General features: G+C 42.8%; 1 protein-coding gene across 4 annotated transcripts; it reads left to right on the top strand.

The window, feature by feature from the left end:
• The first annotated feature begins 895 nt into the window (after positions 1-895).
• Positions 896-27,418, top strand: YIPF6 (Yip1 domain family member 6). Of its 4 annotated transcripts, none has more exons than XM_066356017.1 (7): positions 896-1,231; positions 10,151-10,279; positions 11,622-11,700; positions 13,155-13,197; positions 15,704-15,829; positions 16,536-16,693; positions 25,905-26,098. In XM_066356017.1, exons 1-7 carry the CDS (start codon positions 1,175-1,177, stop codon positions 26,081-26,083), a joined length of 771 nt encoding a protein of 256 aa, XP_066212114.1. In that variant the 5' UTR covers positions 896-1,174; the 3' UTR covers positions 26,084-26,098. The 4 variants fall into 4 exon arrangements, with proteins under 4 accessions (XP_066212114.1, XP_066212115.1, XP_066212117.1 ...); XM_066356018.1 differs by lacking the exon at positions 25,905-26,098 and adding an exon at positions 18,766-23,693 and having other exon boundaries at positions 1,092-1,231; XM_066356020.1 differs by having other exon boundaries at positions 1,129-1,265; positions 11,605-11,700; positions 25,905-27,418.

The raw sequence follows: 27,418 nt of genomic DNA, 5'->3' as shown, positions 1-27,418 counted from the left end.
GGCACATATGGGAGCTGATGCATTCTGCTCCTCCTCCCTTCTCTCTCTATTTCCCTCCTCTTCACTCTAAAATGAATAAGTGAAAAAACTGTGCTTATAAAGTTATTCTAACAATAATCACCCTCTTTTAGACCTTGAACTTATTTTCAGTATCTGCCCCAAATCCCTTAGCAATTGTGGACGCTGTAGTGGGATTAAAATGTTACTCAATGGGCCCTGGCCGGTTGGCTCAGCGGTAGAGCATCGGCCTGGCGTGCAGAAGTCCCGGGTTCGATTCCCGGCCAGGGCACACAGGAGAGGCGCCCATCTGCTTCTCCACCCCTCCCCCTCTCCTTCCTCTCTGTCTCTCTCTTCCCCTCCTGCAGCCAAGGCTCCATTGGAGCAAAGATGGCCGGGCGCTGGGGATGGCTCCTTGGCCTCTGCCCCAGGCGCTAGAGTGGCTCTGGTGGCGGCAGAGCGACGCCCCCTGGTGGGCAGAGCGTCGCCCCCTGGTGGGCGTGCAGGAGTCTGTCTGACTGTCTCTCCCCGTTTCCAGCTTCAGAAAAATACAAAAAATAATAATAATAAAATAAAAATAAATAAATAAAATGTTACTCAATGCTTATTGAGAAGCTCCGCCCCCTTCAAAGGGGGTGAGGGAGAAAAGTGACCTTGAAGGTCGGTGTGGAGACAGTCTACGAATTACAAAGTTCGAGGACTTGAGATGCTGTAGGCAGCGGGATGAGAAGCGCAGGAGACTGGCCGCACAAGGGCTATCCGGGCTAGCGAGGGCGTCACCCCTTCAATCAGGAACAAGAAAACTTGAGGCTTCCGAGAGCCCAAGGGCGGGGCCAGAGCTCCAAGCCGCTCCTGAGAGCCCGAACGGGCGCGGAAGCGGGCGCGAGGCCAGCGCGGCCGCAGCCCTGAGACCTACGGGGCGCTGTGAGAATCGCGGCTGGGTGTGAAAGAGGACCCTGTGTGGCGGGTCCGTGGCCCGAAGAAGCGAAGCGAGGAGGCACGTGCCGCTCCCCAACAGCCGAAGGACAAAGGACGGTTAACAGCCAGGACCGCCAGCCGCTACCAGACGCCTACTGGTGACGCGACAATCGCGCGCCGGCGCGCCGACGGTCCGCGACTTCCACGTCTTAGGTTCCGCAAAGGCCTGTGGGAGCGACCCGGGAGCAGGAGGGCCAAGATGGCGGAGGCGGCGGACTCTCCAGAAGACCCGGGGACGGCATCGGCCAGGCCCCTGGTGAGCTGGGGATCTGCGACAGAAGGGACCGAGGGTGAGGCAGAGTGTCCCTTAAGGAAGCCGGGTGACGGGCTCGTGGCCTGAGAGCCGGAACCCGGCCTCCCGGCAGGCGCTTCCTGTGCCCGATGCTGCAACCAGTCCCTGCCCTGCACCTGCTCTGGGGCTATCCGCTTCCTTCGCCCTCCTCATTTCTTCCACGCCTTCTAGTGAAATCTTCATTCACTGTCCTTTTCCGTACTCTCGGGGCTTCTTCTCGTCCCCGACATTATGTTAAATGCCGAGCTTTAGGTGATTTCTTAAGTATCTTTGCTTCTGCCGTCCCGTAATTTTTTTTTCAAGACCTGTCACTGGCCCGTGTTGGAGCAGCAGCATTTAGGGTTAATGGGAGAATGCAACGTGGCAGGTTGGTTATTGATTTGCTCAGTGGCCCAGGTAATGTTGCTTTAATCCCTGCCCTACTTGTCGCAGCTCCTTGCTGTCCTTTTCATGATGCTGTCTTGCTACTGTTTGTACAAGAGCTACTATTTCTGTTGCAAGTACAAGCCCAAAGCCTGGACAAGTATTTAATAATAGCAGAGGTTTTGCAGTTAAACTTACCTGGACTGTAATCATCCACTCTGCTACTTTGTATGGATTTGGACAAGTCATTTCATGGAGAGTATTTCTTCATTTCTAAAACGGAGATAAAAAATGCGTGCCTCAAGGAGTTTTTAAGAAGATGAAATGACATGGTTTTATGTAAAGGGCCTAATACAATCAGGGCCATGAACTCAGGGCCATGAAGAGTGTAATGAACTCAACATTCTGCCTCTAAGACCCTTATCCTAAACAGAGTTCAGTTAGCTCCCAAAGAGTATTTAGTTACATAGCAGTTGCTCAATAAATGGTCCATCCCATTCCTCTGTTTTAAATTGGCAACTTAGTAGAGGACTGAACTGGGAATCAGGTGAAATTGATTCTGGTTCTGGTTCTTCTTACTATTTGTTTACCTCTTCAGTCAACAAAGGTCTTTTTAGCATCTCCTATGTTCTAGGCACTCTTAGGCACTGAGGATACAGCAGTGAAAGACAGTGAGTAGGACCAGGTTCTCACAGAGCATTTGAGACCTTGAAGAAATCACCCTGACCCCATTTTTTTACTTGGGAAATGGGGATAGTAGCTCATCACAGATTTAGTGAAAGCACTAAATGAGCTGAGAATATACACAGAGTACCTGAGGTGACATAGATATGGGTGCCTAGTTGTTTTCAGTTCCTGTCATTCATTTAAATTGCTCCACTGCTCTTTTAATGAAACGTTCTCCGATTAATTTAAGTGGTTCTGGTCACTCATTACTCAGTATCCACTCCACTTCCATTCAACAATGTTTATTGAACTACAGAGGGTAAGGCACTTTTCTCGTTGATTTAGGGACTACAAATAGCCTGACCTTATGGTGCTTAACAGTTTAATTTGTAGGGGTAAGACAAGTGTGCAATGCTAAAATAAGGCAGAAAATAGTAACACAATTCGAAAGAAGATGCTATCATATCTGGTTGGGGTGAGGAAGCAGGCTGCATAGGAGAAATGGTGTTTGAGAGGGCCTCAAAGGATGATTCTGATTTGAAATTCCAGCTGATAAAAATAATTACAAATGATTGATTACCTCCTATATGCCAGGATTGTGTGGAACATTGTCTGCATATTTTCTAAACTTCACAGCAGCCGTTTGAGCTAGGTGGTTTTTTTGTTTGTTTGTTTTTTTGTTTTTTGGTTTGTTTTTTTACAGGGACAGAGAGAGAGTGAGTCAGAGAGAAGGACAGACAGGAACGGAGAGAGATGAGAAGTATCAATCATCAGTTTTTCGTTTTGACACCTTAGTTGTTAATTGATTGCTTTCTCATATGTGCCTTGACCACGGACCTTCAGCAGAAGGAGTAACCAGTGACCTTGGGTCCAAGCTGGTGAGCTTTTTGCTCAAACCAGATGAACCCGCGCTCAAGCTGGCGACCTCGGGGTCTTGAACCTGGGTCCTTCCGCATCCCAGTCCGACGCTCTATCTACTGTGCCACCGCCTGGTCAGGCTCAGCTAGGTGGTTTTTAAACTGTGTTTTACTTACAGATGAGGAGGTGAGACTCAGAGAGGTTTGAAAATTTTTCTAGAGTTTCACCAGCAGTTAGTGGTCTGGCCTGAAATTTGAACCTAGGCTTCTGAAGCCCAGATGCTGGCCAGGAGTCCTGCACATCTTTTTTTATTTTAGCTTAAGAATTGCTTTTGTTGTTTTTTCTTTGTTTCTTTCTTTTTTTTTTCTTTCTTTTTTTTTTTTTTTTTTTGTATTTTTCCAAAGCTGGAAACGGGGAGAGACAGTCAGACAGACTCCCGCATGCGCCCGACCGGGATCCTGGCTCGCCCACCAGGGGCGACGCTCTGCCCACCAGGGGGCGATGCTCTGCCCCTCCAGGGCGTTGCTCTGTCTCGACCAGAGCCACTCTAGCGCCTGGGGCAGAGGCCAAGGAGCCATCCCCAGCGCCCGGGCCATCCTTGCTCCAATGGAGCCTTGGCTGTGGGAGGGGAAGAGAGAGACAGAGAGGAAGGAGGGGGTGGGGGTGGAGAAGCAAATGGGCGCTTCTCCTATGTGCCCTGGCCGGGAATTGAACCCGGGTCCCCCGCACACCAGGCCGACGCTCTACCGCTGAGCCAACCGGCCAGGGCCTGTTTCATTTTTATTGATTTTAGAGAGAGGGAGGGGGAGAGAGACAGGAACATCAATTTGTTTCTGTATGTGCCCTGATTGGGGTTTGAACTGGTAGCCTCTGTGCTTTAGGACAATGCTCTAACTCAGTGGTAGTCGACCTGGTCCCTATCGCCCACTAGTGGGCGTTCCAGCTTTCATGGTGGGCGGTAGTAGAGCAACCAAAGTATAAGTAAAAAGATAGATTTAACTATAGTAAGTTGTTTTATAAAGATTTATTCTGCCAAACTTAGCGAAAATCCGACAGAAAGTACTTGGTAAGTAATTATATGCTTTACCTTGCTGTAACTCTGCTTTATAAATTTTATAAAGTAAAGTTACTTCCCTACTTTTAAATCACCATAACTGTGGAACTGGTGGGCGGTTAGAAAATTTTAATACTAACGGATACAAAAGTGGGCAGTAGTTATAAAAAGGTTGACTACCTCTGCTCTAACTGTAAGGTATTCCCCGCAGAGGAAAAAGGAAGGGGCGTAGCCACAAAGTGTGGATAAGCAAAAGCTTTATTGGGTACAGAGTACATCCCGCCTGAGGATGTTCCCTGGTCCCGGGGACACAGAGGCCAGGGAAGTTGCATAGGGTGACCCGCGTGGGGGATATTTAAAGGGTCTTTAGGGTGGTGAGCTAATATGACGTGGTGAAATCTCGCTGATGGACAGTCACTTTTTTCCAAAGAGCTCCTGGGAAGTTTTTTGGCGCGCATGGATGTGGGCGGTTCTAGCCAAGTTCCGGGGTCTGGTGTCTCAGGTGACCTTTCCCCTTGCCCACCACTCTACACTAACAAACTGAGCTATCTGGCCGGGACACTACACAGCCTCTTCTCCGGGCAGATACAAAGGTTGGGAGGTACTAATGTATTTCCAGGAAAACAGAAAGATATCTTTGGCTGAAGCACAGGGAAGTATTGGGACGTAATCCCTAAAAGATAAGGCTACTGAATTAAGGAGGCTGTATGGAACATTGGTTAGGGATGCTCGCTCTAGGGTCAAATTGCCTAGGTTTGATTCTAAGTTCTGTCATTTAACTAGCTATGGACTACTGGGGAAATTACCAAACTCCTCTGTATCTCAGTTTTCTCATCTGTAAAATGGAGATTTAGAAATATTTATGTAATAGGGTTCTTAGGTGAATTATAAATGAGTTAACCCATGTATTATAGAATATTGGTAGAGTGCCTGGTGCATATAGTCATGCAATAAGGGTTGTGTCTTACTGACTACTAAGCTGGGAGGTTTAATAGGCAGTGAGGAGCCAGCGGAAGTTTTTGAGGAGGAAAGTGTTTAAAATCATGAATTTGACAACAGAATAGAGGAAGAGTTACCACAGACAATGTCGAATCTGGGGGACCAGCGAAACTGTTGACGTAGTTCTAGGAAGAAGTGATGGCCACGTTGACTACCGCAGTGGCGGGGACACGAGGACTGGAGGACAGCAGGATCCATGAGGGTTTTCAGTGCTCGGGAGAAAGTGTCTTAGATCAGTTTTGCAAACTTCAGTGTGCATAGCAGTCATCTGGGGAATCGTGTTAAATTGCAGATTCTAATTCAGTCGGTCTGGAATGAGGCCCATTTCTAACAAGCCCAGGTGCTGCTGCTGCTGCTCCCAATACATTTTGAAAAGCAAGGGAGTAGCCAGATGGGAGGTTAGAGATGCCCTGAACGGAAATACATGAGACGAGGATGGCGGCCCTGAAAGGTGATTAATTAATTCGCTTCTGTACATGTTCAGTTTGAGATACTGGAAGGCCTTCCAGTAGATAGGCAGCAGGCTGCTGGACTCTAAAACCTGGACTTTAAGACTCAAGAGGTCTGGGCTAGACATGTTAATTTATAAGTCATCTGCATAGAGTTGGAAAGACTGAATCTTGGGTAATGCCTATCTCTTGCTTGTATACTTAGGGAGAAGGAAAAAGAACTGTAATAATGGCTGTAGCTTTGGGTCCATAATGAAGGAACTCCCAGGTGAATGAACTGTCTAGAGACCCCCTTCCACTTCTTAGAACCAGGCCTCTTGGACTTGCCTGGTTCCTGCTTGATGCTGCCCCAACCCTACCCTTGCTGATCGATTCCTTTCTCCAGGATATTAGTTGTTAGTATAACCCAGTGCTGGTCAACCTGGTCCCTACCACCCACTAGTGGGCGTTCCAGCTTTCATAGTGGGCAGTAGCAGAGCAACCAAAGTATAAATAAAAAGATAGATTTAACTATAGTAAGTTATTTTATAAAGATTTATTCTGCCAAACTTAGCAAAAATCCGACATAAAGTACTTGGTAAGTAATTATTATTATATGCTTTAACTTGCTGTAACTCTGCTTTATAAATTTTATAAAGTAAAGTTACTTCCCTACTTTATAAATCACCATTACTGTGGAACCGATGGGCGGTTAGAAAATTTTACTACTAACAGATACAAAAGTGGGCGGTAGGTATAAAAAGGTTGACTATCCCTGATATAATCCATCTGTTCCAGCCACTTTTTTTTAAAGGTTTCATTCATTCATTTTAGAGAGGAGAGAGAGAAGGGAGGAGCAGGAAGCATCAACTCCCATATGTATCCTGACCAGGCAAGCCCAGCATCCTGAACCCACGATCTCAGCATTCCAGGTCAATGTTCCATCCAGTGAGCCACCAGACGTCAGGCCCCAGCTGCTTTCTTAAAGTTGTACGCCCTGCTTTTGCTAAATTTTAAGCCCTGTGGCTCAAGCCAGGTTGCAGAGCGAGCATGTAGGTCTCTGTGCGCCCATGTGCGTGCATGTGCATGTGCATGAGCCTGCCTGCACAGGGGCAAGAGGAGAGACATGGGGTCCGAGCTACCTTTCATTCCTGTCGAGGGGCTAGCCAGAGAGTGGGGTCCACTAGCTGAGGGCCTGCAAGTCCTGTCTGTCTTACCTGGGGCTGATGGGCCAAAGATCCTGGCTCAGCTCAATGAGTAATGATACCAATTCTGTTGAGATGGGAAATGGGGTGGGAGTGTCATGGCACTTTAGTGACTGCAGTGACTTCTGAAACCAGTTAGCTGGAGTTAGGTCAAACCTCACAGGTTAAGCTACAGTCTTCCAAGGTCACCAGTTGCGGGCTAGATCCCAAGAGCACCTGCTCAACTCCAGGTCAGGGCTTGACCCTAGGGTGCCGGCTTGATTCCAGGGGTGCTGGCTCGACCCCCGAGGTCTCGGGTTTGAGCCCTGGTCAGGGCTTGACCCCAAGGGTGCTGGCTTGATCCCAGGGGTGCTGGCTCGACCCCCAAGGTCTCCAGTTTGAGCCCTGGTCAGGGCTTGACCCCAAGGTGCTGGCTTGATCCCAGGGGTGCTGGCTCAACCCCCGAGGTCTCCAGTTAGAGCCCTGGTCAGAGCACATATGAGAAGCAATCGGTGGCACAACTAAGTGGAGCAACGAGTTGATGCTTCTCTCTTGCCCTCTATCTCTCTCGTCTCTTCCTCTCAAAGAAAATCATAACTTATTTCTTACATTATATATGACTTAAGTCACATTACACGTGATCATTTCTTATACATTTTTTACATTTAAAAGTAGATAGTATAAATATTTGTATCCTCTTTAGTCTTAGATAAATGGTAGCATATAAAAGCTTTTCTCCATATATTTTTTTAATTCAACACTTGACAATAGTTCTTTAGAGATATTCTCATTCTTTCTTGCAGCCGCACTGTACTCCTTTATGTGGACGTACTATAGTTGATTTAACTAGTCCTCTAGTGATGAGCATTTGGGTTAATGTCAGGGTTTTGCTTTTACAGATAGTGTTGTGATGAAAAGCATCATGTATGTATGTCTTTTTGTGTTCTTGCCGTTTTATCTTTAGACTCCTAAAAGTGGCATCACTGAGTAAGTGATTCATCCTGTTCTAAAAGTACCATACCCCAGATTCTGAAAGGTACCGTACCTCACTCCATAGGGTTTATGTAGAGACACTAAGTCCAGATGAATTTCAAAGAGTTTTATTAAAGGAGGAGATTTAAATATGCCAGTCGCATATAGCTTACACGGGGTAGCAGACCCAAATCTTGTGCAAGCCAAAAATATTTCAGGGGCTGCTTATATACCCTTGATCACACAGGGGCGGGGGGAGAGCATGACATCATGGCACAAGCTGACAACATTTGTTTAGGGGATACACAGAAACATTAAAGACTTTCAAGGTAACACAATCAACGATGTTTACAAATCTTTTAGGGTTCCTTTGCCTAGAGGTATGTTACTCTCAAGATTCCAGCAAAGGGGAGGAACCTCAATCAATGTAGGGTGGTATGTAAATTCTGTCTCCCATTGAAAGAGAAGAATTTTCTCCGTTAACCTTTACTTTAGATTTAAAACTAAATGACCCTCCTGACCAGGTGGTGGCGCAGTGGATGGAGCATCGGACTGGGACCCAGGTTCGAGACCCCGAGGTTGCCAGCTTGAGCACGGGCTCATCTGATTTGAGCAAAGCTCACCAGCTTGGACCCAAGGTCGCTGGCTTGAGCAAGGGGTTACTCGGTCTGCTGAAGGCCCCAGGTCAAGGCACATATGAGAAAGCAATCAATGAACAACTAAGGTGTCACAACGTGCAATGAAAAACTAATGATTGATGCTTCTCATCCCTCTCCGTCCCTGTCTGTCTGTCCCTGTCTATCCCTCTCTCTGACTCTCACTCTGTCTCTGTAAAAAAAATAAAATAAATAAAATAAAACTAAATGACCCATTGTTATTGCAAGCCAGAAACTTGTACATTCTTCTTCCTCCCCTCCCCAAAGGAGGGACGGGACAGGAAAGCCTGACATTTCTTCCCAGAATATCGATATTAATTTCTCAGCTTTTTGGTATGTTACAACAATCCACATTTGCTAGCTGTTGCCAGGTTTCTCTTCAGCGGTGTGGAGGACTGCCCCCCCATGGGAGAGGCCAGTGTTCTTTCCCTCAGCCTCACCTGCAGAGTATGTTGTGAAACTTTAGAATTTTTGCCACTCTATCAGGTGAAGATTTTTATTTCAAGAAGTTTCAATTTGCATTTCTCTTCAGAGTGTGATTGAGAAGGTGATTTTCATAAGGTTTTTGAACAACCTTATTTTATTTAAAATTTTAGTATACTGTTTTGTATTTCATTTACTTACCACTTGTTGCCCAGGAAATACTGTGCTCATTGGTCCAAAAACCACGAGATGGGATTAATTCTGTTTTCGTAGGAATTTGAACATTTCAGAGTTTCTGTCACAATAATAGAACTTGGCAGATGTACATAAGACTTTAAAAGTTTGCAATCTTGCAGTTTGCTTTGGAAGTGTTATTTGATCTGTGGTTGCCAGGTAACCTGGTAAAAAGAGTGTAGATGAGGATGTACTTGGCCCGTTCCCTGTTCCTCTGGGTTTCCCTTTAGGCTTCATGCGATCCTCCATGTTAGCCAGCAGAGGCCGCTCAGGAGCAGAAGCGTGGCACAGCTGGGGCTTTGCCCTGCAGTCTTTTTTTTTTTTTTTTACATTTTTTTATTATTAATTTTAATGCAGTGACATTGATAAATCAGGGTATATATGTTCAGAGAAAACATCTCCAGATTATTTTGACATTTGATTATGTTGCATACCCCTCACCCAAAGTCAAATTGTCCTCCATCACCTTCTAACTGGTTTTCTTTGTGCCCCTCCCCTCCCCCCACCCCCCTCTCTCCTTCCTCGCCCCCTCCCCATTCCCCACCCCACCCCCATTACCATCACATTCTTGTCCATGTCTCTGAGTCTCATTTTTATGTCCCATCTATATATGGGTTCATACAGTTCTTAGTTTTTTCTGATTTACCTATTTCACTCAGTATAATGTTATCAGGGTCCATCCATGTTATTGTAAATGATCCGATGTCATCATTTCTTATAGCTGAGTAGTACTCCATAGTATATATGTTTTGCTAGATTGTGTCACGTGAAGATTTCGTGCCTGGAAACAACCAAATATTTGAGGGCAATAAGCGTTTGTCATTTGCATTATAATTTTTTTCCCATTATATGCCATCTCCTTTAAATGAAAAGAAATAGCATTTGAGAATTTTAATTAACTGCATTGTTTGCCGGTTGAGCTTTTATTTTAAAAACTGTATAAAACCCTACAAAAAGACAGCGTCCCTACTCTCTAAGAACTGATATCTTTGAGGAATGCAGCAGTCAATTATAGGCTTTTAATTGTTTTTTCTAATTCTTGTTAGTTTGCAGGCCTTTCGGATATATCCATCTCACAAGATATCCCGGTGGAAGGAGAAATCACCATTCCTATTAGATCCCACATTCGGGAACTCGACAACTCCACATTAAATGAATCTGTCCAGAGCACCATCGTAAGTTAGACTAGTTGAGAGAATTTCTGTTCAGTGTCAGTGAATTAAATAACTAATAGCACTTCATATTATTTTTGTTTGGTTCAGTATATGTTTATTGACATTTCTGGTTCTCTCCTTGAGAATAATTTGGTACAGCCTCTTTGGAAATGAGTTTGGTTACAAGGGGTATTAATAATCTTAAATTTTTCAGATCTTTTTAATCTTGTAGTTCCGCTTCTCCAGATATAGTATAAGGAAACAATTTTAATACAAAAATACTGTTTGGCCCTGGCTGGTTGGCTCAGTGGTAGAGCGTCGGCCTGGCATGTGGAAGTCCCAGGTTCGATTCCCGGCCAGGGCACACAGGAGAAGCACCCATCTGCTTCTCCACCCTTCCCCCTCTCCTTCCTCTCTGTCTCTCTCTTCCCCTCCGGCAGCCAAGGCTCCATTGGAGCAAAGTCGGCCCGGGCACTGAGGAGGGCTCCATGGCCTCTGCCTCAGGCACTAGAATGGCTCTGGTCACAGCAGAGCAACGCCCCAGATGGGCAGAGCATTGCCCCCTGGTGGGCATGCCGGGTGGATCCCGGTTGGGCGCACGCGGGAATCTGTCTCTGCCTCCCTGCTTCTCACTTCAGAAAAATACAAAAAAAAAAATACTTTTCAAAATGCTGAAAAATATTAATATGCAAAGATGTTCATTACACCATTCTTTACAATAGGGGAGAATAAAGGTTAAATAAACTATGTTACATCTATGTGGTAGAATGCTAAACCATTAAAAATCATGTTTACACAGAACTATTAATGACATGAAGAAATTTCTGTGAAAAATTAGGATGGAATTATCTCGGCTATCTCTTGAGAGGTTTTATTACCATACCCTTCCTAAAATGTCTTGATTATTAGTTAACCAGGCTTCTAGGATTTATTTGCCAGTTAAATTGGGAGTGTTGAAAATTTATTTTGTATAGTGTGAAGAAAATGGTGGCTAGGAAGCAGGCTAATTGGCCCTTGGGGTGTCATCGTGTATAAACTGAAAGTCAGATGCTATGTTTTGCAGGACAGATTTTAGTTTTTATAAGTACCATATTAAGAGGGCTATATTTCTCTTGTACAGAGTTTTAAAAATCAAAACAGGATGGAGGGGATGTGCTAAAGAGTTACATGTTGGCCTAAGGAGTTAATAGAAACAACCTGCCTCTGTGGTTTGTGTAGTGAAGGGGTTGAACTTAAATTTTTGCTCTAAAATTTAACAAAGGATTCCCAGGAGATTGAAATAAAAGAAATTTTAGCAAATTTAATTAGGGAGCTGCCTGGCAACCTTGGTTCTCACAATACAATAGTTGTTTATGTCTTTCAGATGCGTGATCTAAAAGCTGTGGGGAAAAAATTCATGCATGTTTTGTACCCAAGGAAAAGTAATACTCTTTTGAGAGATTGTAAGTATATGAGGTTTTTGAGGATTTGCTGCTTCTTATTGTACCTTCTCATAAGTACTTTATATGGCACAGGCTCTGTGGTAATAAAACTGACATCATTTTGCAGGATGGAAAAATGTATAAATGAGTATATAATTGAAAATTTAGGAAGAAGTTAAAAATTTCAAATGGAATTTCAGAGATTGGAAGATTTTAGTGTATTGTCCTCATCAGTGAAATATAGATTCTGTCCTCACCTGCTAGAATAGGCACTGTAAAAAATATTTGTGGAAGTTGTGAAGGCAAAATGTTCAACTGTCAAATTGGAATAATAGCTAGTGGATAGAGCGTCAGATTGGGATGCGGAGGACCCAGGTTCGAGACCCCGAGGTTGCCAGCTTGAGCACAGGCTCATCTGGTTTGAGCAAAGCTCACCAGCTTGAACCCAAGGTCACTGACTCAAGCAAGGGGTTACTTGGTCTGCTGTAGCCCCATGGTCAAGGCACATATGAGAAAGCAATCAGTGAACAACTAAGGTGTTGCAACGAAAAACTGATGATTGATGCTTCTCATCTCTCTCCCTTCCTGTCTGTCTGTCCCTATCTATCCCTCTCTCTGTCTCTGTTAAAAAAAAAAAAAAAAAAAAAGCTGAGTGCTTTGTCAGGATCACACAGGCAGGATTAAAACCGAGGTTTCCAGGTCAGCGCCTCTCCAGTGCAGAACTAGCGTGTTAGTTTGCAGATTAATGAGAAACATGAGCTTCTATCATATGTTAAAGTCCAGTGTGGGGCCAGATAGATAGGCTAGCACAAAGGGTGGGCACGTCATGGCCAGAATTTGCACTTCTGCCGTGTCCTGTTATAGCCATTGGCAAAGTGACAAGAAAAACAATTCACGACTTAAGAAATCTAAAGAAATGACTGACAACTCAATGAGACTTCACACCCATTAGGATGGCTGTTATCAAAGAAACAGAAAATAACAACTGTTTGTGCGAATGTGGAGAAATTGGAACCCTTGTATGTTGCTGGGGGCAGTGTAAAATGGTGTAACTTGTATAGAAAGCAGTATGGGCCTGACCTGTGCTGGCGCAGTGGATAAAGCGTTGACCTGGAACGGTGAGGTTGCCAGTTCAAAACCCTGGGCTTGCCCAGTCAAGGCACATATGGGAGTTGAAGCTTCCTGCTTCTCTCTCTCTCTCCTCTAAAAAAAAAAAAGAATAAATAAATAAAAATAATTAAAAAAAAAAAGAAAGCAGTATGTTGGTTCCTCAAAAAAATTAAGCAAAGAATAATTCCAGCAATTCCACTTCTGGGTGTACACAGACTCGAATTGACATGAGCTGTTTGTACACTCATGTTCACAGCAGCATTATTCACAAGAGCCAAAAGGTGGGAGAGGTAGATATTGGAATCAAGATAGAAAATACTACATGGTTGTTTCCTAACGGTCCTCCGCCTTTTCTTGCCTTGCAGGGGATTTATGGGGCCCTTTGATCCTTTGTGTGACGCTGGCATTGTAAGTACACATATTTCCGTTGTCGTTTGAGATAGACTAGACTTTTTTTGTGGAGTTTTAAAGTTGAGGGGAATTTTGGCTGAATATTTTATTTAGGACTTCTGTGATGTGTTCTCCTTATGTACTTAAATGTATAAAGTCAGGTAGCTTTCCAGATAAATTCAAGGAGTGATGGCATTAAAGATGTAAAAATTATGCCTACCTCCATGTACCAATGATTTCTCTGCCTATTTTAGCCATTTCTATTCAACAAAGTTTTATTTACTCTCATACACTTCCCCATCATTAAGTGAATTAAATATCTATAGGCTTAAGCACTGTTTATTTGCAAACATGATTCTTTTTCGGTCTTACTAAACTATGAATGAGAAAGAAGTGGTCGAGTTCAAAGCAAGACCACGTTTCCAAATGTTATGCTTTCCCTGTATATTCTATATAAAGGGAGAGGGCAGAGGCAGGAGAGCCCAGGCCCACGGAGAGGGAGATGTCAGGATTGTAGAGGGGAAGATCCCACCCCAGGACGTGGTTCTCGCTCTCATCCTGATGCCGTCAGCGAAGTGACTTCAGGCTGTTAGAACCAGAATTTGTATGATTTTTCCTAGTTTACAGAAAAGTTTTAAATACCGTCCCTTATTTTATCCTTGTAACAAGAAGGGAATTTTATTTTCCTTTTTTGGTAAACACGGTTAGGTTCATAGAGATTGAGGATGAACCACAATCACATAATCAGTGGTTGACATGGGGTCAGCCTCTGGCTCCTCTGACTGCGACTGCGCGCCTTCTCTGTGTGACTGTCCGATGCCTAGCCTCTGGGTCTTCTCTTGCACATCTATGAGAGGAGTTGCTTGAGGGTCCTTCCAGGCCTAACCTTTTATGATTCTAAATTCAACAAGTGTCTTACTGGCTTCCCCACCCATTTTTTAATGTGTCGAGTATATGCTATTTTATATTTTAGGTAATAACATTGACTGCGGATTTTTTTATGCCTTTAATAACCATAATAAGGAAATAATTCAGAGCCTTGATGGAACGGTTTATATTAGAAGCTCTTGAGCATGTACTTTTTTTTTTTTTTTTTACAGAGACAGATTCAGAGAGAGGGATAGACAGGGACAGACAGACAGACAGGAATGGAGAGAGATGAGAAGCATCAATCATCAGTTTTTTCCTTGCGACACCTTAGTTGTTCATTGATTGCTTTCTCATGTGTGCCTTGACCGTGGGGCTACAGCAGAGTGAGTAACCCCTTGCTGGAGCCAGCGACCTTGGGTCCAAGCTGGTGAGCTTTGCTCAAACCAGATGAGTCCGCACTCAAGTTGGCGACCTCGGGGTCTTGAACCTGGGTCCTCCACATCCCAGTCTGACCCTCTATCCACTGCGCCACCACCTGGTCAGGCAAGCATGTACTATTTTTAATTTTGAAAGATTAACCTTAGAGATTATGTCACTTAACCCCACTTATTTGCAGAGAAGAAAACTGGACTCCCAAGACACCAAGTGATACGCTGCAGTTTACGTATCTAGTGGCAGATCTAGGCTCAGTATCTGGCTCTCTGTGTTCCAGTCCAGTTACTGTGTTTTCGTTATACCGAGCTGAAGCACTAAGCATCCCAGACAGCACGTGAAGCCTAGCATCAGCGTTCTGTGCGTCAGATTGTCGGGGCTGGGAATGGAGCACACAGCCTTGCAGGCCAGATTTAGCGCGTGACCTTCTCTACTCGGTAATGAGAAGAGGTTTTGAGCTTGATGTTACCGTTTTTCTAAGAAAAAAATAAATAAATAACACGGAGTCCAAGTGTTCTAACTCCAAAATTCAAGACAGTTTGTATCTATGAAGCTCTTAGACAAAAAAAAAAGGATATTTAAGAGACTATTCAGTTACCCAGTTTGAAAGCAGTCTTTTAGTTATAATCTGCATATTTCGATATTGAAAAATCAACAACTAAATTGGTTTATAGACTGTTTGCGTTTTTTAATGTTAGAACCAAAACTTTAACCAAAGCATTACAGATTCAAGGGCTAGAGAAGGAACTGGACCACGTGTGTGTGGGTTGGCAGCCGGAGGCTCAGTATTGGAAACTCTTATGGTTTATCAAGAAAATCCCAAAAGACATTATTCTTATATGAAACCTCTCAATTTGAAAATAATGTCGACTTGAATTTAAAACCCTTTTAAATATTGTTTGGACAAACAACCTTACATCTGTGAGCCACATTTAACCTTTCAGTTTAGAACCTCTGATTAACCAAAAAAGGTCTTCAGTAATCCATTAAACATTCCAACAAAGCCAAATGGAGCACCCCTTGTACTCTAGAGGCATTTGGAATTTGAAAGGAAGAGCCTTGCCAAATCCTTCTGGAATTTTTCTTTCACACAGCCTACAAGTGACAGAGCTTCAGGTGAGGTATAGAGTCGTTCCCTGATTCAAACTTTGAGAACCCGTGCCTTGACTTGATTGCTCTGAGTAGAAGAGTAGGCTATTCTCATACCATTTCCTTGTCACAGAATGCTTCAGACAGGCTCTGCAGACAGTGAAAATGATGGCGGGCCCCAGTTTGCAGAAGTGTTTGTCATTATCTGGTTTGGTGCCGTTACCATCACCCTCAACTCAAAACTTCTTGGAGGAAACATGTAAGCATTATTAAAATCCATTCTTTTTCATTTGCTTGGTATCTCACCTGAGATTTTTAAGGGAGTCTGACTAGTTAGGTAATTTTTGAAAAGAAAAATTAAAATAAATGAGGGACACAGAGAATGTTTTCTTAAAACCAGTACACAGAGATAAGCTGGTTGGGTTAAATTATCTTAAATTCTCCAGGGTCCTTTGATAAGCTTCACATGCTCTCTCCTTCCCTGATATCAGAGGCAGGATTTTTTTGCGTTAGAGGATTGTGTCCATTTCAGGGAACAGATGGTCCATAGCTTTCAACAAGTTCTCAAGTAGGTCTATAAACTAGAAAAGATTAAGAACCACTGTCTTAGAGGTTCAGTGGGAGAAGGAAGTCTTTAGGAGTTAGAGTAGATCATCTGATATCCGAAAAGATTAAGAACCACTGTCTTAGAGGTTCAGTGGGAGAAGGAAGTCTTTAGGAGTTAGAGTAGATCATCTGATATCCTAGATGGTTGAGTCGTAAGGAGTTTAAAAGAGAAGGAAGAGTGTGGAGAGAGAAATGAAAACGTGCTGATGCAGAAGCCTAGCCTCCTAAAGTCAGTGTTAGCGCCTGGGTATTCTGTATCTGCAGGGAGGTAGCCCTCGATGATACATAGAAATCTGTGTAATACTGTCATGACACAGGTCAGCTGTCTATGATATTCATGAGTGTACGCTGTTTTTTAGATCTTTCTTTCAGAGCCTCTGTGTGCTGGGTTACTGTATACTGCCCTTAACCGTGGCAATGCTGGTTTGCCGGCTGGTACTTTTGGCTGAGCACGGAACAATAAACTTCATGGTCCGGCTTTTTGTGGTGATCGTGATGTTTGCCTGGTCTATAGTAGGTAAGAATATACTTATTTTTGCAATAGCAGAACAGACAAAAGCATGCGTTAGAGGTGAAGACTAAGACTCTTGCCAGTGCTGTCCATAGACCCCTCTGTTCTAAATGGTTGTGGATGGATTTGCTGTCCATCTTATCTGGCTTGGGAGTCTGGACTTCCAAGAGGTGGGGAGTCGTATATTTTTGTAAAGAATCCTTAGATAATGCATAGCATTGGAAACAGAGATTATGCTAGACCTGTCTTAGTCCTGGCACGTATAGGAGGACAGGTGACTTAAGAAATGACGGGTGTTCCTGACAAATTAATCATAAAATAAACAAGAGCTAGCATTTATAGATAGCTTATCATAGGTCAAGCACTGTTGTAAGTGCTTTATATGTATTATCTCATTTAACCTTAACAGCCACCCTAATACATAAAAATTATTAGCAGTAGTCCCATTTTTGTAAATGAGGAACGGACACACAGGGGTGAAGCAACTTGCCTTAGGACATAGAACTAGTGAACTGGGGAATCGACTTTCAAACCCAAGCAGGTCGCATACCCATTTAGAACTTGACTGTACTACTTCCCAGTATAGATTAAGTATCGTTATATAGTACTTTCCTGCTTCGGTAGAAAATTCTGCAAAAGATTAGGAAGAGCCTATAGCTTGGCATTGAAAGCAGTGGGCTCACTGTTGCTACATTTCTAAAATTCTCTTAAAATTTTACCTTAAACCAGAAGTGTTTAGTAGTATCTTATTAAATGGGATAAACAGACTGCCTAATATTTTTTTTAATTTTTTTTTAAATTTATTTTTTACAGAGACAGAGAGTGAGTCAGAGAGAGGGATAGACAGGGACAGACAGACAGGAACGGAGAGAGATGAGAAGCATCAATCATTAGTTTTTCATTGCGCGTTGCAACACCTTAGTTGTTCATTGATTGCCTTCTCAAACGTGCCTTGACTGCGGGCCTTCAGCAGGCCGTGTAACCCCTTGCTCGAGCCAGCAACCTTGGGTTCAAGCTGGTGGGCTTTTGCTCAAACCAGCTGAGCCCGTGCTCAAGCTGGTGACCTCAGGGTCTCGAACCTGGGTCCTCTGCATCCCAGTGCGATGCTCTATCCACTGCGCCACCGCCTGGTCAGGCCAGACTGCCTAATATTTTAAGTGCAGTAACATCTCTTTGCTTAGAACATGGTTAAAAGCCAAGAAGTAGTCCCAGACAAAGGTGTGAGGGTGCTGGAATCGACACCACAAAGACTGGGTGCTAAGCTCAGGCGTGTGCTCCATGGCCTGGCCTCCATTTCCTCACTGGAGTCTGATCATGGATCATATGTGTCATTCTGAATGGCTTAGTTATCCGGGACCCAGGCCCGCAGTATTTCAGAAACTAGGCTCTTAGAAGTATTCATTCTTTAATTCAGGAAATATTTATTAAGCATAAACTGTGTGTCCGGCCCTGTGCTAGGCACGGTCTCTGGCCTGAGTTCCCGGTCCAGTGCGTCAACCCAGCGTGCAAACCCTTAGAGATGGTACAGTGTTCCAGGCAGAAGATGGCAAGGCGTGCAGGGTGCAGCGGGGGAACGGGAGGAAGGTGGGCAGTTCTGCCTGAGGTGGCAGAGTACCAGCTGGTTGTTCAGGAAAGATATTTTTGCAGGGTGGTCATTGAGAATCAGGTGTTTCCCGGTGGACAAGAGAGATGGCATCCAAAAGAGCTGATAAGTTAATAAGAAAAGCAATTACTCAAAAGACACAGCAGTAGAATGCTGTTTATCATAGTAGCAAAAAACCTTGCACATTTTTATGAAGGCCTATTCAGCACAGCTCACTGACTTCTCAGAAAACAGTAAGAATCCATCTCAAATGTTGCAAACTTTCAAAGCTTTGGTACTTGAAACGAGCAGCCCTCAGCTGCTGGGAACGCTAAGCCGCGGAATGCCTTTCTGTCTGAGGGTCACACATAGAAGTGACTGTTAGCGAAGTTAGAACTTCCGGGCCATGCTGAGCACATTAAGGTTTGTAAATGTTAGTAGTTGTGACACACTCGTTGTATTTAATAGTCTTTCTGTTTTGTTTTATTTCCTTCAGCCTCTACAGCTTTTCTTGCTGACAGCCAGCCTCCAAACCGCAAAGCCCTGGCCGTTTATCCTGTGTTCTTATTCTATTTTGTCATCAGTTGGATGATTCTCACCTTCACTCCTCAGTAAATCAGGAAATGGAAATGAACAACCAGTGAACTGAAAGCTCATCTGAACAATGCAGTTGACTGGCGAGCTTTGCCTCTGGCCCTGTTTGGTCGGATTTGGGAGGGAGTTGGTAGCTGACTGCAGAAGGAGGTGAAAAGGGAGCCAGAAAGCCCTGCAGCCACTTCTAGAAGGAGCTGATGTTTGAAAGGCTGTTCTTGTCCTTAATGTTATTTCTTAAAGATACATGTGCATAGTACACACAGCACAATGCCTTCTTAAGGACTGCGGTCCATTTGGGTGACAACTGATGACTTGAAAAGGACCTGGATACATCCTGGGAGTCCAGTAGATTTGGTAACTGTATTTTCAATTTTCAGGTGTAGTTCTTAAATACATTGTCTTATGACTATTAGACTATGCCTCTCTTATTAGAATACCTAAGAATGGATAGTCGATCGATTTTCTTTCAGTTTTCTCTTAAGTTTAAAAAGGCTGAACAGAGGTTAGGAAGGGGTTCATAGATGTGGGAGGAGAAAACATGTATTAACCAGTATTCATATCTTGATCATAAAAAATCCTGCTCTAGTTGCTTAAAAGAAAAGCAAAAGATATTTAAAAAACCAGCTTCTTGAATCTTTCTATACCTTCATCGTACTGCCATGCTAATCAGCACCTGGTTGACCCTCTAGTTTTAACCTTATGCCCTAGCTCTGCGAATGTAAGCAAACATGTTAGCAGCAACACGTACTTTTTTTTTTTTTTTTTTTTTTGATGGAAGCTCTCAGTGGTCCAATGCTTGAGCTTATCCAAGTAGAACAACTCAGAAATACAGATTGGTGGGTCTGGAAGGCATGTTATCCCGTAGACACCTCTTAAAGGTAGAATGAGGCAGTTTGAATACAGCATATAGGTGTATGGAATTCTTAATTATTCTGTGTAGGACGGCCCCACCTGGAAAGTAAAGCTAAATCAGAATCCTGCTTTTAACCACATGAACAGGGAGGGTTTTGGTGTCTGTCTGCTGATTGGTAGAGCAGCTGGACGCTCAGAGCTGATGTGGGCGGAGCTGGGTTGACAGCTGCTGCCTTTTCAGAGCGGCGCAGCACTTTCCTCAGAGATGTGGGGTTTTTGGTGATGGAATAGCAACTTACTCTCTTAGTTCTGGACTTGATAGAGCTAAGTAGCTCTCCTTTAGACGTGTACTTATTTGTACTTGTGCATCTACTTGTATTCTCTGCTGTTTATGCACACAAGTGTGGAGACTTCTGGAAGCTCAGAGTCTGGGGCAGGCCGATTCTGAGCTAGACAAGTTCCTTTAATGTAATATGAGCCACTGCCTTTATAAATTGCACATTGAAGAACTCTTAATAGATAAAGACTAGTAGTCAGAAAACATTTATTGTAAATATACAATTAGCTAGAAATTTCTTATTCCACAATTTTTCTTTATTATAGATTTTAAATATTTATTTGTTTTGTATTTAAAGACTACCTGAACATAGATATATAATTTTAAAAACATATTTTCTCCAGCCCCAGATGAGCCAAGTAAACTATCCTTGGACAGTTGGGTTCTCGGAATGATGTCAATTACAAACCTTCTGTCCCAGCCTTGGGTCAAGTTTTTGGTTATATATTTGTATTTACTTCAAATTCTCTTTTAAATTTTAAAATAAACCCTGCACCTGCTCTGGGACTAAACCAATACTTTAGTCTTGAATTGATAAAGAAACTGTCCTAATTTTGAAATTAATCTTAAATTATCATTCATATCCATTGTCTGGAATTTTCTAAAGGCCACTAAAGATCTCTCTTCCAAAGTTGTATAATTCTCTCCCCCGTTGATTATAATGTAAAATTAAAGAAATAACCATGCTTCTCAAAAGGGAATTAAGTCTTTACCAGATTTTACTCAATCTAAATATTTAGTCATAAATTCCTAAGGCTACAACTCCAGGAGGAGTTTGTGTGGGTAAGTTTGGGAGGGGGTTATACATAGTGGGTGTAAAGGCAGCTTGTTCTGTGTTGTGTATTAATCTGTTGCTCTTGGGTGACTTAGGGGATGGTTTAACTTGATTTAAATAAAGGTGTGTCAGGTGGATATTTATCTTTCTGAAAACAAGTAGTCAGTTTGAGGGTATAAATATATTCTTATTATACACAAAAAGTGCATTACTTCCTGTGGCAAGACCTGAGTGTCTGCAAGTTGTAACCCTCAATACAGCTTTCCCTGATCTGCTGCAAAGGCACATGGATAATTCTAGAAAGGAGGGCTAGAAGGGAAGAGGCCTCCAAGGAAGGCACCCCTGCATCAGGAATTGGGAAGTTTCATACTTTTTTTTTTTTTTTTCAGAGACAGAGAGTCAGAGGGATAGACAGGGATAGACAGACAGGAACGAAGAGATGAGAAGCATCAATCATTAGTTTTTTGTTGCACATTGCGACACCTTAGTTGTTCATTGATTGCTTTCTCATATGTGCCTTGACCACGGGCCTTCAGCAGACTGAGTAGGAAGTTTCATACTTTAGATGAAACCCCAGCAGGTGAGCATCATTGCCGAGCACTGCATACCCTGCCATTGCGGCTTATTGCTGTTTCTCCTTCTAAGCTCGAGCCTCCATTGTTACATTCCTTAACAACGCGAACGGTTAACACTGGATTTCGTCACTGTTCAGATTATGAGAACTCGGCTGATACATATTTGAACATGCAGTCTAGTCTTAAAAGTCAGTCATTAATTGTCAAGTCCTTTACCGCTTAGGAGGCTTACTGCATGGGTTGAATTGTGTCTTTTCCTTGCAGTGGGCTTTTTCTGTTGTTGGACAAGGTGGGATCAGAGGGTATGGGACCGGAAGCATTTTACTATTGACTACATTTATCTTTTTTTTTTTTTTTTTTTTTGTATTTTTCTGAAGTTGGAAACGGGGGGGGGGGGGGGGGGCAGACAGACTCCTGCATGCGCCCAAACGGGATCCACCAGGCATGCCCACCAGGGGGCGATGCTCTGCCCATCTGTGGCATTGCTCTGTTGCAACCAGAGCCATTCTAGCACCTGAGGCAGAGGTTATAGAACCATCCTTAGTGCTTGGGCCAACTTTGCTCCAGTGGAGCCTTGGCTGCGGGAGGGGAAGAGAGAGACAGAGAGGAAGGAGAAGGGGAGGGGTGGAGAAGCAGATGGGCACCTCTCCTGTGTGCCCTGACTGGGAATCGAACCCGGGACTCCTGCACACCAGGCCGACGCTCTACCACTGAGCCAACCGGCTAGGGCCTACATTTATCTTTTTATAAAGCACCTCCTAAATGTGATTAAAAGGCAAGCCAGCCTGTGTTTGAAGACTTAATTATGTATTTTATATACTGTATTCTGGTCTTTCTGTTTACTCCTGGAGGTAAAAGTGAAAGTGTCATTTCAAAATTTTGGGTAACATCAAGTCATTGTAATGTATTGCCTGTCATGATATGATCAGATGTCCGTTGCATGCAGCTGTTCTATTTCAGAGTAAAATACTGAGATTGTGATTCTCAGACTATTAATTTCTGAGGCAATTTAGATAGAAGTAAATGTATGAATGTTAACCCATGTATGTAAATTAGAAAAACTTTTTTTAGATTTGGTGGGCTTTTATTAAAAATAAAGAATTTTTAGGGATTTACTCAGGCTGTAGGATGGCCAAATAATAATGACAGTAATATTACTACTAATAATAGCTAACATTTATTGGGCACTTGCTGTGTGCCAGGCACTATTCTATTTTTTTAAGAATTTTTTATAGCTTTATTGAGATACCTTAACCATAAAATTCACCCTTTTGAAGTGATGTACAAATCAGTGATTTTTTTCAATATATTCACATAATTGTGCAGCTGTTGCCTCTATCTCATTCTAGAGCATTTTTGTCACTCTGCGAAGAAACCCTGTGTCCGTTACTGGTCACTCACTGTGTCCCTTCTCCCAGGCCCAGGGCATGCACCAGTCTGCTTTCTGTCTTTGCTGACTTGGCACTGTTCTTAAGTGACTCTCTTGCATCCCTAATGCTCAACATAAAACACTACAAATCTTACTTTACAGGTAGAAGATTGAGGCACAGAAAGTTTAGGTAAATTCCCCAAGGTTGCACAGTAAATTGATTTAAAATGGGAAAAACACGTTATATGTGAGTGCGTTGTAGGGCACAGTTTTGAATTGCATTGTTCTGTACATGAAATGAATACACTCCGTCTCCAGGATAAGTGCCCTGATATTAGTATTAGTCATTATACCCTACCACTGACTGAAGGTCGACAACTCTGGACCCTTTTTCCTGAATATAATAGAACACTATTAGAGGCCTGTGAGAAAAACATGAGCTTTGCTGCCCTCAGTCCCTCATTCTTCTTCATCCTTAATCCACTTCCACCACCACCACTGTACACACATACCCCTCCCCTTTTTCTTGTAAAATCTTATTCTGTAACAACTGCCTCTTTTTAGTTATCCCAGAGGGATGGTTAATGCATCAGAATTTAACTTGTCTGTTCAGGTGTTTATGGGCAAGGGATGCATCTGGTCGTGTCTAGTACCCGTTATATTCCTGAGACCTCGGAGAGCAGTAGTGTGGAATCGAATGCCTTTCTGTTTGTGTTAAACTAGGGGGTGGGGGGATAACAGTGAAGGCTTTGCTCACTCTGAACCTTGACTCCGCACCGTCCCTGCTGCTGATTTTTTTGAACCCTTCAGTGCTCCATTTTAGTCCTGAGTTTTCCTATAAATATTGAACCAATGAAAAGAATAAATCTGTCAAATTATTTGTGAATGTTAAATGTGCAAATAAAAAACTGGAAAAGGAGAATTTGTGTCTGCCTGTTCCTTGTGCTAAAAGGCACGAAGATACTCGCAGCGTATTGTTCTCAGACTTACCGTATTGTCAGACAACATCTACGGCTGTGTGGGAATGCACGGGCAGCAAATTAGAAAGGGATGTCATACTATGGCACAAATAACACATGGCAGGCACTACATTAGCTGCTTTATAAACAGCAGCCTTTTGAGGTTAGTGGTATTTTGAAGTTGAGGGACCTGGAAACTCAGGTTAAATGAATTGCCCAAAGTCACATATTGCATGGTGCACCAGGATTCATACTCAGGTTTTGTGACGCCATAATCTTTTTCCGCTATCAGTTCTTGACCAAACTAAAAGTGTACCTACCCACTTTAAGGGAAGTGAATCCAATGAGGCAGCTTAAGAGTGTGCTGAGAAACTGGGTTTCCAGCCTTCTGCAGGGTGTTGCCCGTGTTCCTGGTCTCAGTTTACAATCTATATACTTGGGGAAGGCAAATTCCCTACCCATGTATATACATAATAGTTGAAATATATCATGGTTCTTGTTTGTAGTACCACATAAGACATCAGAGGGATCAGAACAAGAGCATGTCTTTGGTATATTGGGAGATGGGTAGGCAAGAGAGGCGGAGGGGCATTCCAGGTGGCAGAGAAGGTTTATGAGCAAGTCTCAAAGCTGTCCATGTACATGTGTGAGAGTGTGGCACTGTCCTGTATATAATCACAATGGTTTGTGCTGTTTTTCTAGCTGCCTATTTGTATTTCACTCTGTGAGGTAGGTACAGCTCAGCTTATTTTATAGCTAAGAAAATAGGCTCAAAGTAGTGATTTGAATATGACTTGGGTTACAGTCGGTCTCAACAAAATTAGAAAGTAATGCTTTGTGTTGATTTGATTCTTTCCTAACAACTCATATTGATGTGAATTCAACTAAATTGGGAAAATAAAGTTGATTGATGAGACAAAATTATTGAGGGTAAGTATCGAAAAGGAGGAAATTGGTAGTTAGGTCTTCCCGTGGTAGGAAATAGGTTGTCTTCACCAGTTCTGGGGCAAGGGTATACCTTGAAAGTGACATCAAAGGAATAAATGAGAATGTGTTGAGAAATTGGGAGGAGAGTAGAGGGAAGAGAGGAGTGGCAATGTATTCCTACCCTGTAGGCCTGGAAGAACAGTGCTTCTTGGAACAGTTGTGGAGGAGCTGAATTTGGCCATAAAAGTGGTCACATCCTACAGACAACTGGAAATATGAGCCAGAAAAGCAGTAGAGGTTGTTACAGCTAGAAATGTAAGTTTGAGCTTACAGATCTGATGATATTAAGAGAACATTGTCTCAGACAATCTTGATGAAAACCCTAGTTGCTATAGGGCAGTACTATAAAAAGGAACCAAAAAGATGAGGACAAGGATGGAAGGAAGCTAAAAGTTACATGCCATGGATTTCTGCCTGCTGCTTTTTATCTTACTCTAGTCTCTCCTTCACTTTCAGATTCAGTAGGTGGCCGAGCTGAAATGGAGCACAGCTATGTCTTCAATCCAAAGCCCATGCCCTTCCTGCTTGCTATGCTGTGCTACCCTTCCAGAAAGTTGTATCCTCTGAAAGCCTAGGGACAAGTGCCTTGTACAAAGCAGGTGTTCAGGAAATGTGTAGAATTAGTTCAAAGAAAAGTGGGTAATAAACAGGTATTACACACTGAGTGTGGGGGCGTGCTGAGAAATAAGAATTGAGAAAATGTATCTGGCTAGAAGGCCGTGGTAAATCAATTGCAATCAGGGGTCGTCAAACTTTTTATAAAAACCGACCACTTTTGCAGTGCTGGTCAACCTGGTCCCTATTGCCCACTAGTGGGCTTTCAGCTTTCATGGTGGGCAGTAGCAGAGCAACCAAACAGCACCATGATTGGCCCACCATGAAAGCTGGAACGCCCACTAGTGGGCGGTAGGGACCAGATTGACCAGCACTGCAAAAGTGGGTGGGTTTTATAAAAAGATTGACGACCCCTGGCAGTGGTCCGGGTATTTTACCATTCTCTGAACCCCTGCCCTCTGTCATGTGGCTTTGGATGTCCTCTCAGTAAAAGGCAGAACCTATTCCACCACTGCTTGTTTCTAGGTTGCCCTTCTCGCTTGCTTTGCTAAAAAAATGTGGCAAAGGTAATGTGCCAGTTCTAACCCTGAAACTTGAGGTGTTCTGTGTTTACTTTGTCTCTTGTTTCTCAGTCATTCTGCGAGAACAGCCTGAGTTAGCCTGCTGGACATGGACCAGAGCCAGTCAACCCTGCCACAGCCATCTTGGATTAGCCCACCGCTACCTGACTTCCAGACCCACGAGGGAGCCGTCTGAGACTGGAAGTGCTCCACTGTACCCAGCCTGTGTTACCAACCCACAGACTCAATAACTAAATAAATGTGTATTGTTTTAAGCTGCTGAATTTTCAATGGTTTTGTATGTGTCACATAGTGGCAGTAGCTAAGCAGATACAAAGGCCATTTTTAAAAAGAATTTTCTAATGGCATTTAATAGAAAGTAGAGGCACTGAGTATGGGGTTTTATTTGTAGAGTTGTATTAGGCATAGGACAGTCAAGATGATAAGAAGTGTCGAGACAATTGATTATTTGCTCATTTCACCAATGAAAGCCTGAGGCCTGGAGAGGGTAAATTACTTACCCAATGTTATTAGAAGGAACCAGCATAGAACTGAGTTTTCTTCATTTCTGGCTCACTGCTCTGTAACATGAGAGCACAGAGGGATATAGCATAATGCAAAAACCCACTTTGGCAGGGGAGTGGATATGTGTATATTTAACAGTAAAAAAGGAAGGAGCTCATGAGAAAGAATGATAGTTACCAAGGAAAAGAGTTCATTGAAGGAAGAGCTCTCCAAAGGAGGTGAAAAGGGCAGTGATTCCAAATATAGTTGGTAGATTTAGCTTTAGAGATTTAGCATATGTATACGTTTTTAAAATGTCTATGCATTACTTTAGTTCAATAAACAATGTCAAAAATGCATATGCTGAAATTTTTACCCTCAGTGTATGGTGTTCTGATGTGGGGTCTTTTGACAGTGAGTGAGTCAGGAGAGTGGAGTCTTCATAAATGGAATTAGTGTCCTTATAGGAATCCAGGGAGAATATTTTATAAGTTTTATGATTTTGTTTTCATCCACCTCATATTTTTTCTCTTATTTATTGGTGATTTAGAACTATAATTTGCACATATTAGTGAATTTCCCAAAGTCCCTTCTATTACTGATGACTGGTTTTATTCTATTATGGTTGTAGAAAATACTATTATGATTTCTATACTTTTAAATTTATTGGGACATTTTTATATCATAACATTATCGCCTATCCTGGTGAATGTTCCATGTGCACTTGAGATAAATATATATTCTGCTGTTGCTGTGTGGAGTGCTCTATAATCTGTGTGAGCTGGTATACAGTATCATTTGAGTCTTCTGTTTTCTTGTTCAACTTCTAGTTCTATATGTAATTGAAAATGGGGTATTGAAATCTCTTAACTAGTATTGTTGAATTGTCTGTCTTCAATACTGTCAGTTTTTGCTTCATATATTTTGGAGCGTCATTTTTAGGTGTAGCTATATTTCTAATGGTTATGTCTTCTTGATGGATTAACTCTTTTATTATTATAAAGTATCCTTCTTTATTTTTATTAACAATTTTTTTCTTATTTATTTTGTCTGATATTAATATAGCCACTCCGGCTTTGTTT

The sequence above is a fragment of the Saccopteryx leptura genome, chromosome X (genome assembly GCF_036850995.1).
Source record: "Saccopteryx leptura isolate mSacLep1 chromosome X, mSacLep1_pri_phased_curated, whole genome shotgun sequence".
NCBI lineage: Eukaryota > Metazoa > Chordata > Mammalia > Chiroptera > Emballonuridae > Saccopteryx > Saccopteryx leptura.
Note: the sequence above shows the minus strand (reverse complement) of the source record. Positions and strands in the feature narration are given on the sequence as shown.

Coding starts and splice junctions, on each gene's coding strand:
- YIPF6 (XM_066356017.1), top strand. CDS start 1,175: ATGGCGGAGGCGGCGGACTCTCCAGAAGACCCGGGGACGGCATCGGCC. Junction 13,198..15,703: donor CTTTGTGTGACGCTGGCATT/GTAAGTACACAT, acceptor TCCTTGTCACAG/AATGCTTCAGACAGGCTCTG. Junction 16,694..25,904: donor GTTTGCCTGGTCTATAGTAG/GTAAGAATATAC, acceptor CTTGTTTCTCAG/TCATTCTGCGAGAACAGCCT.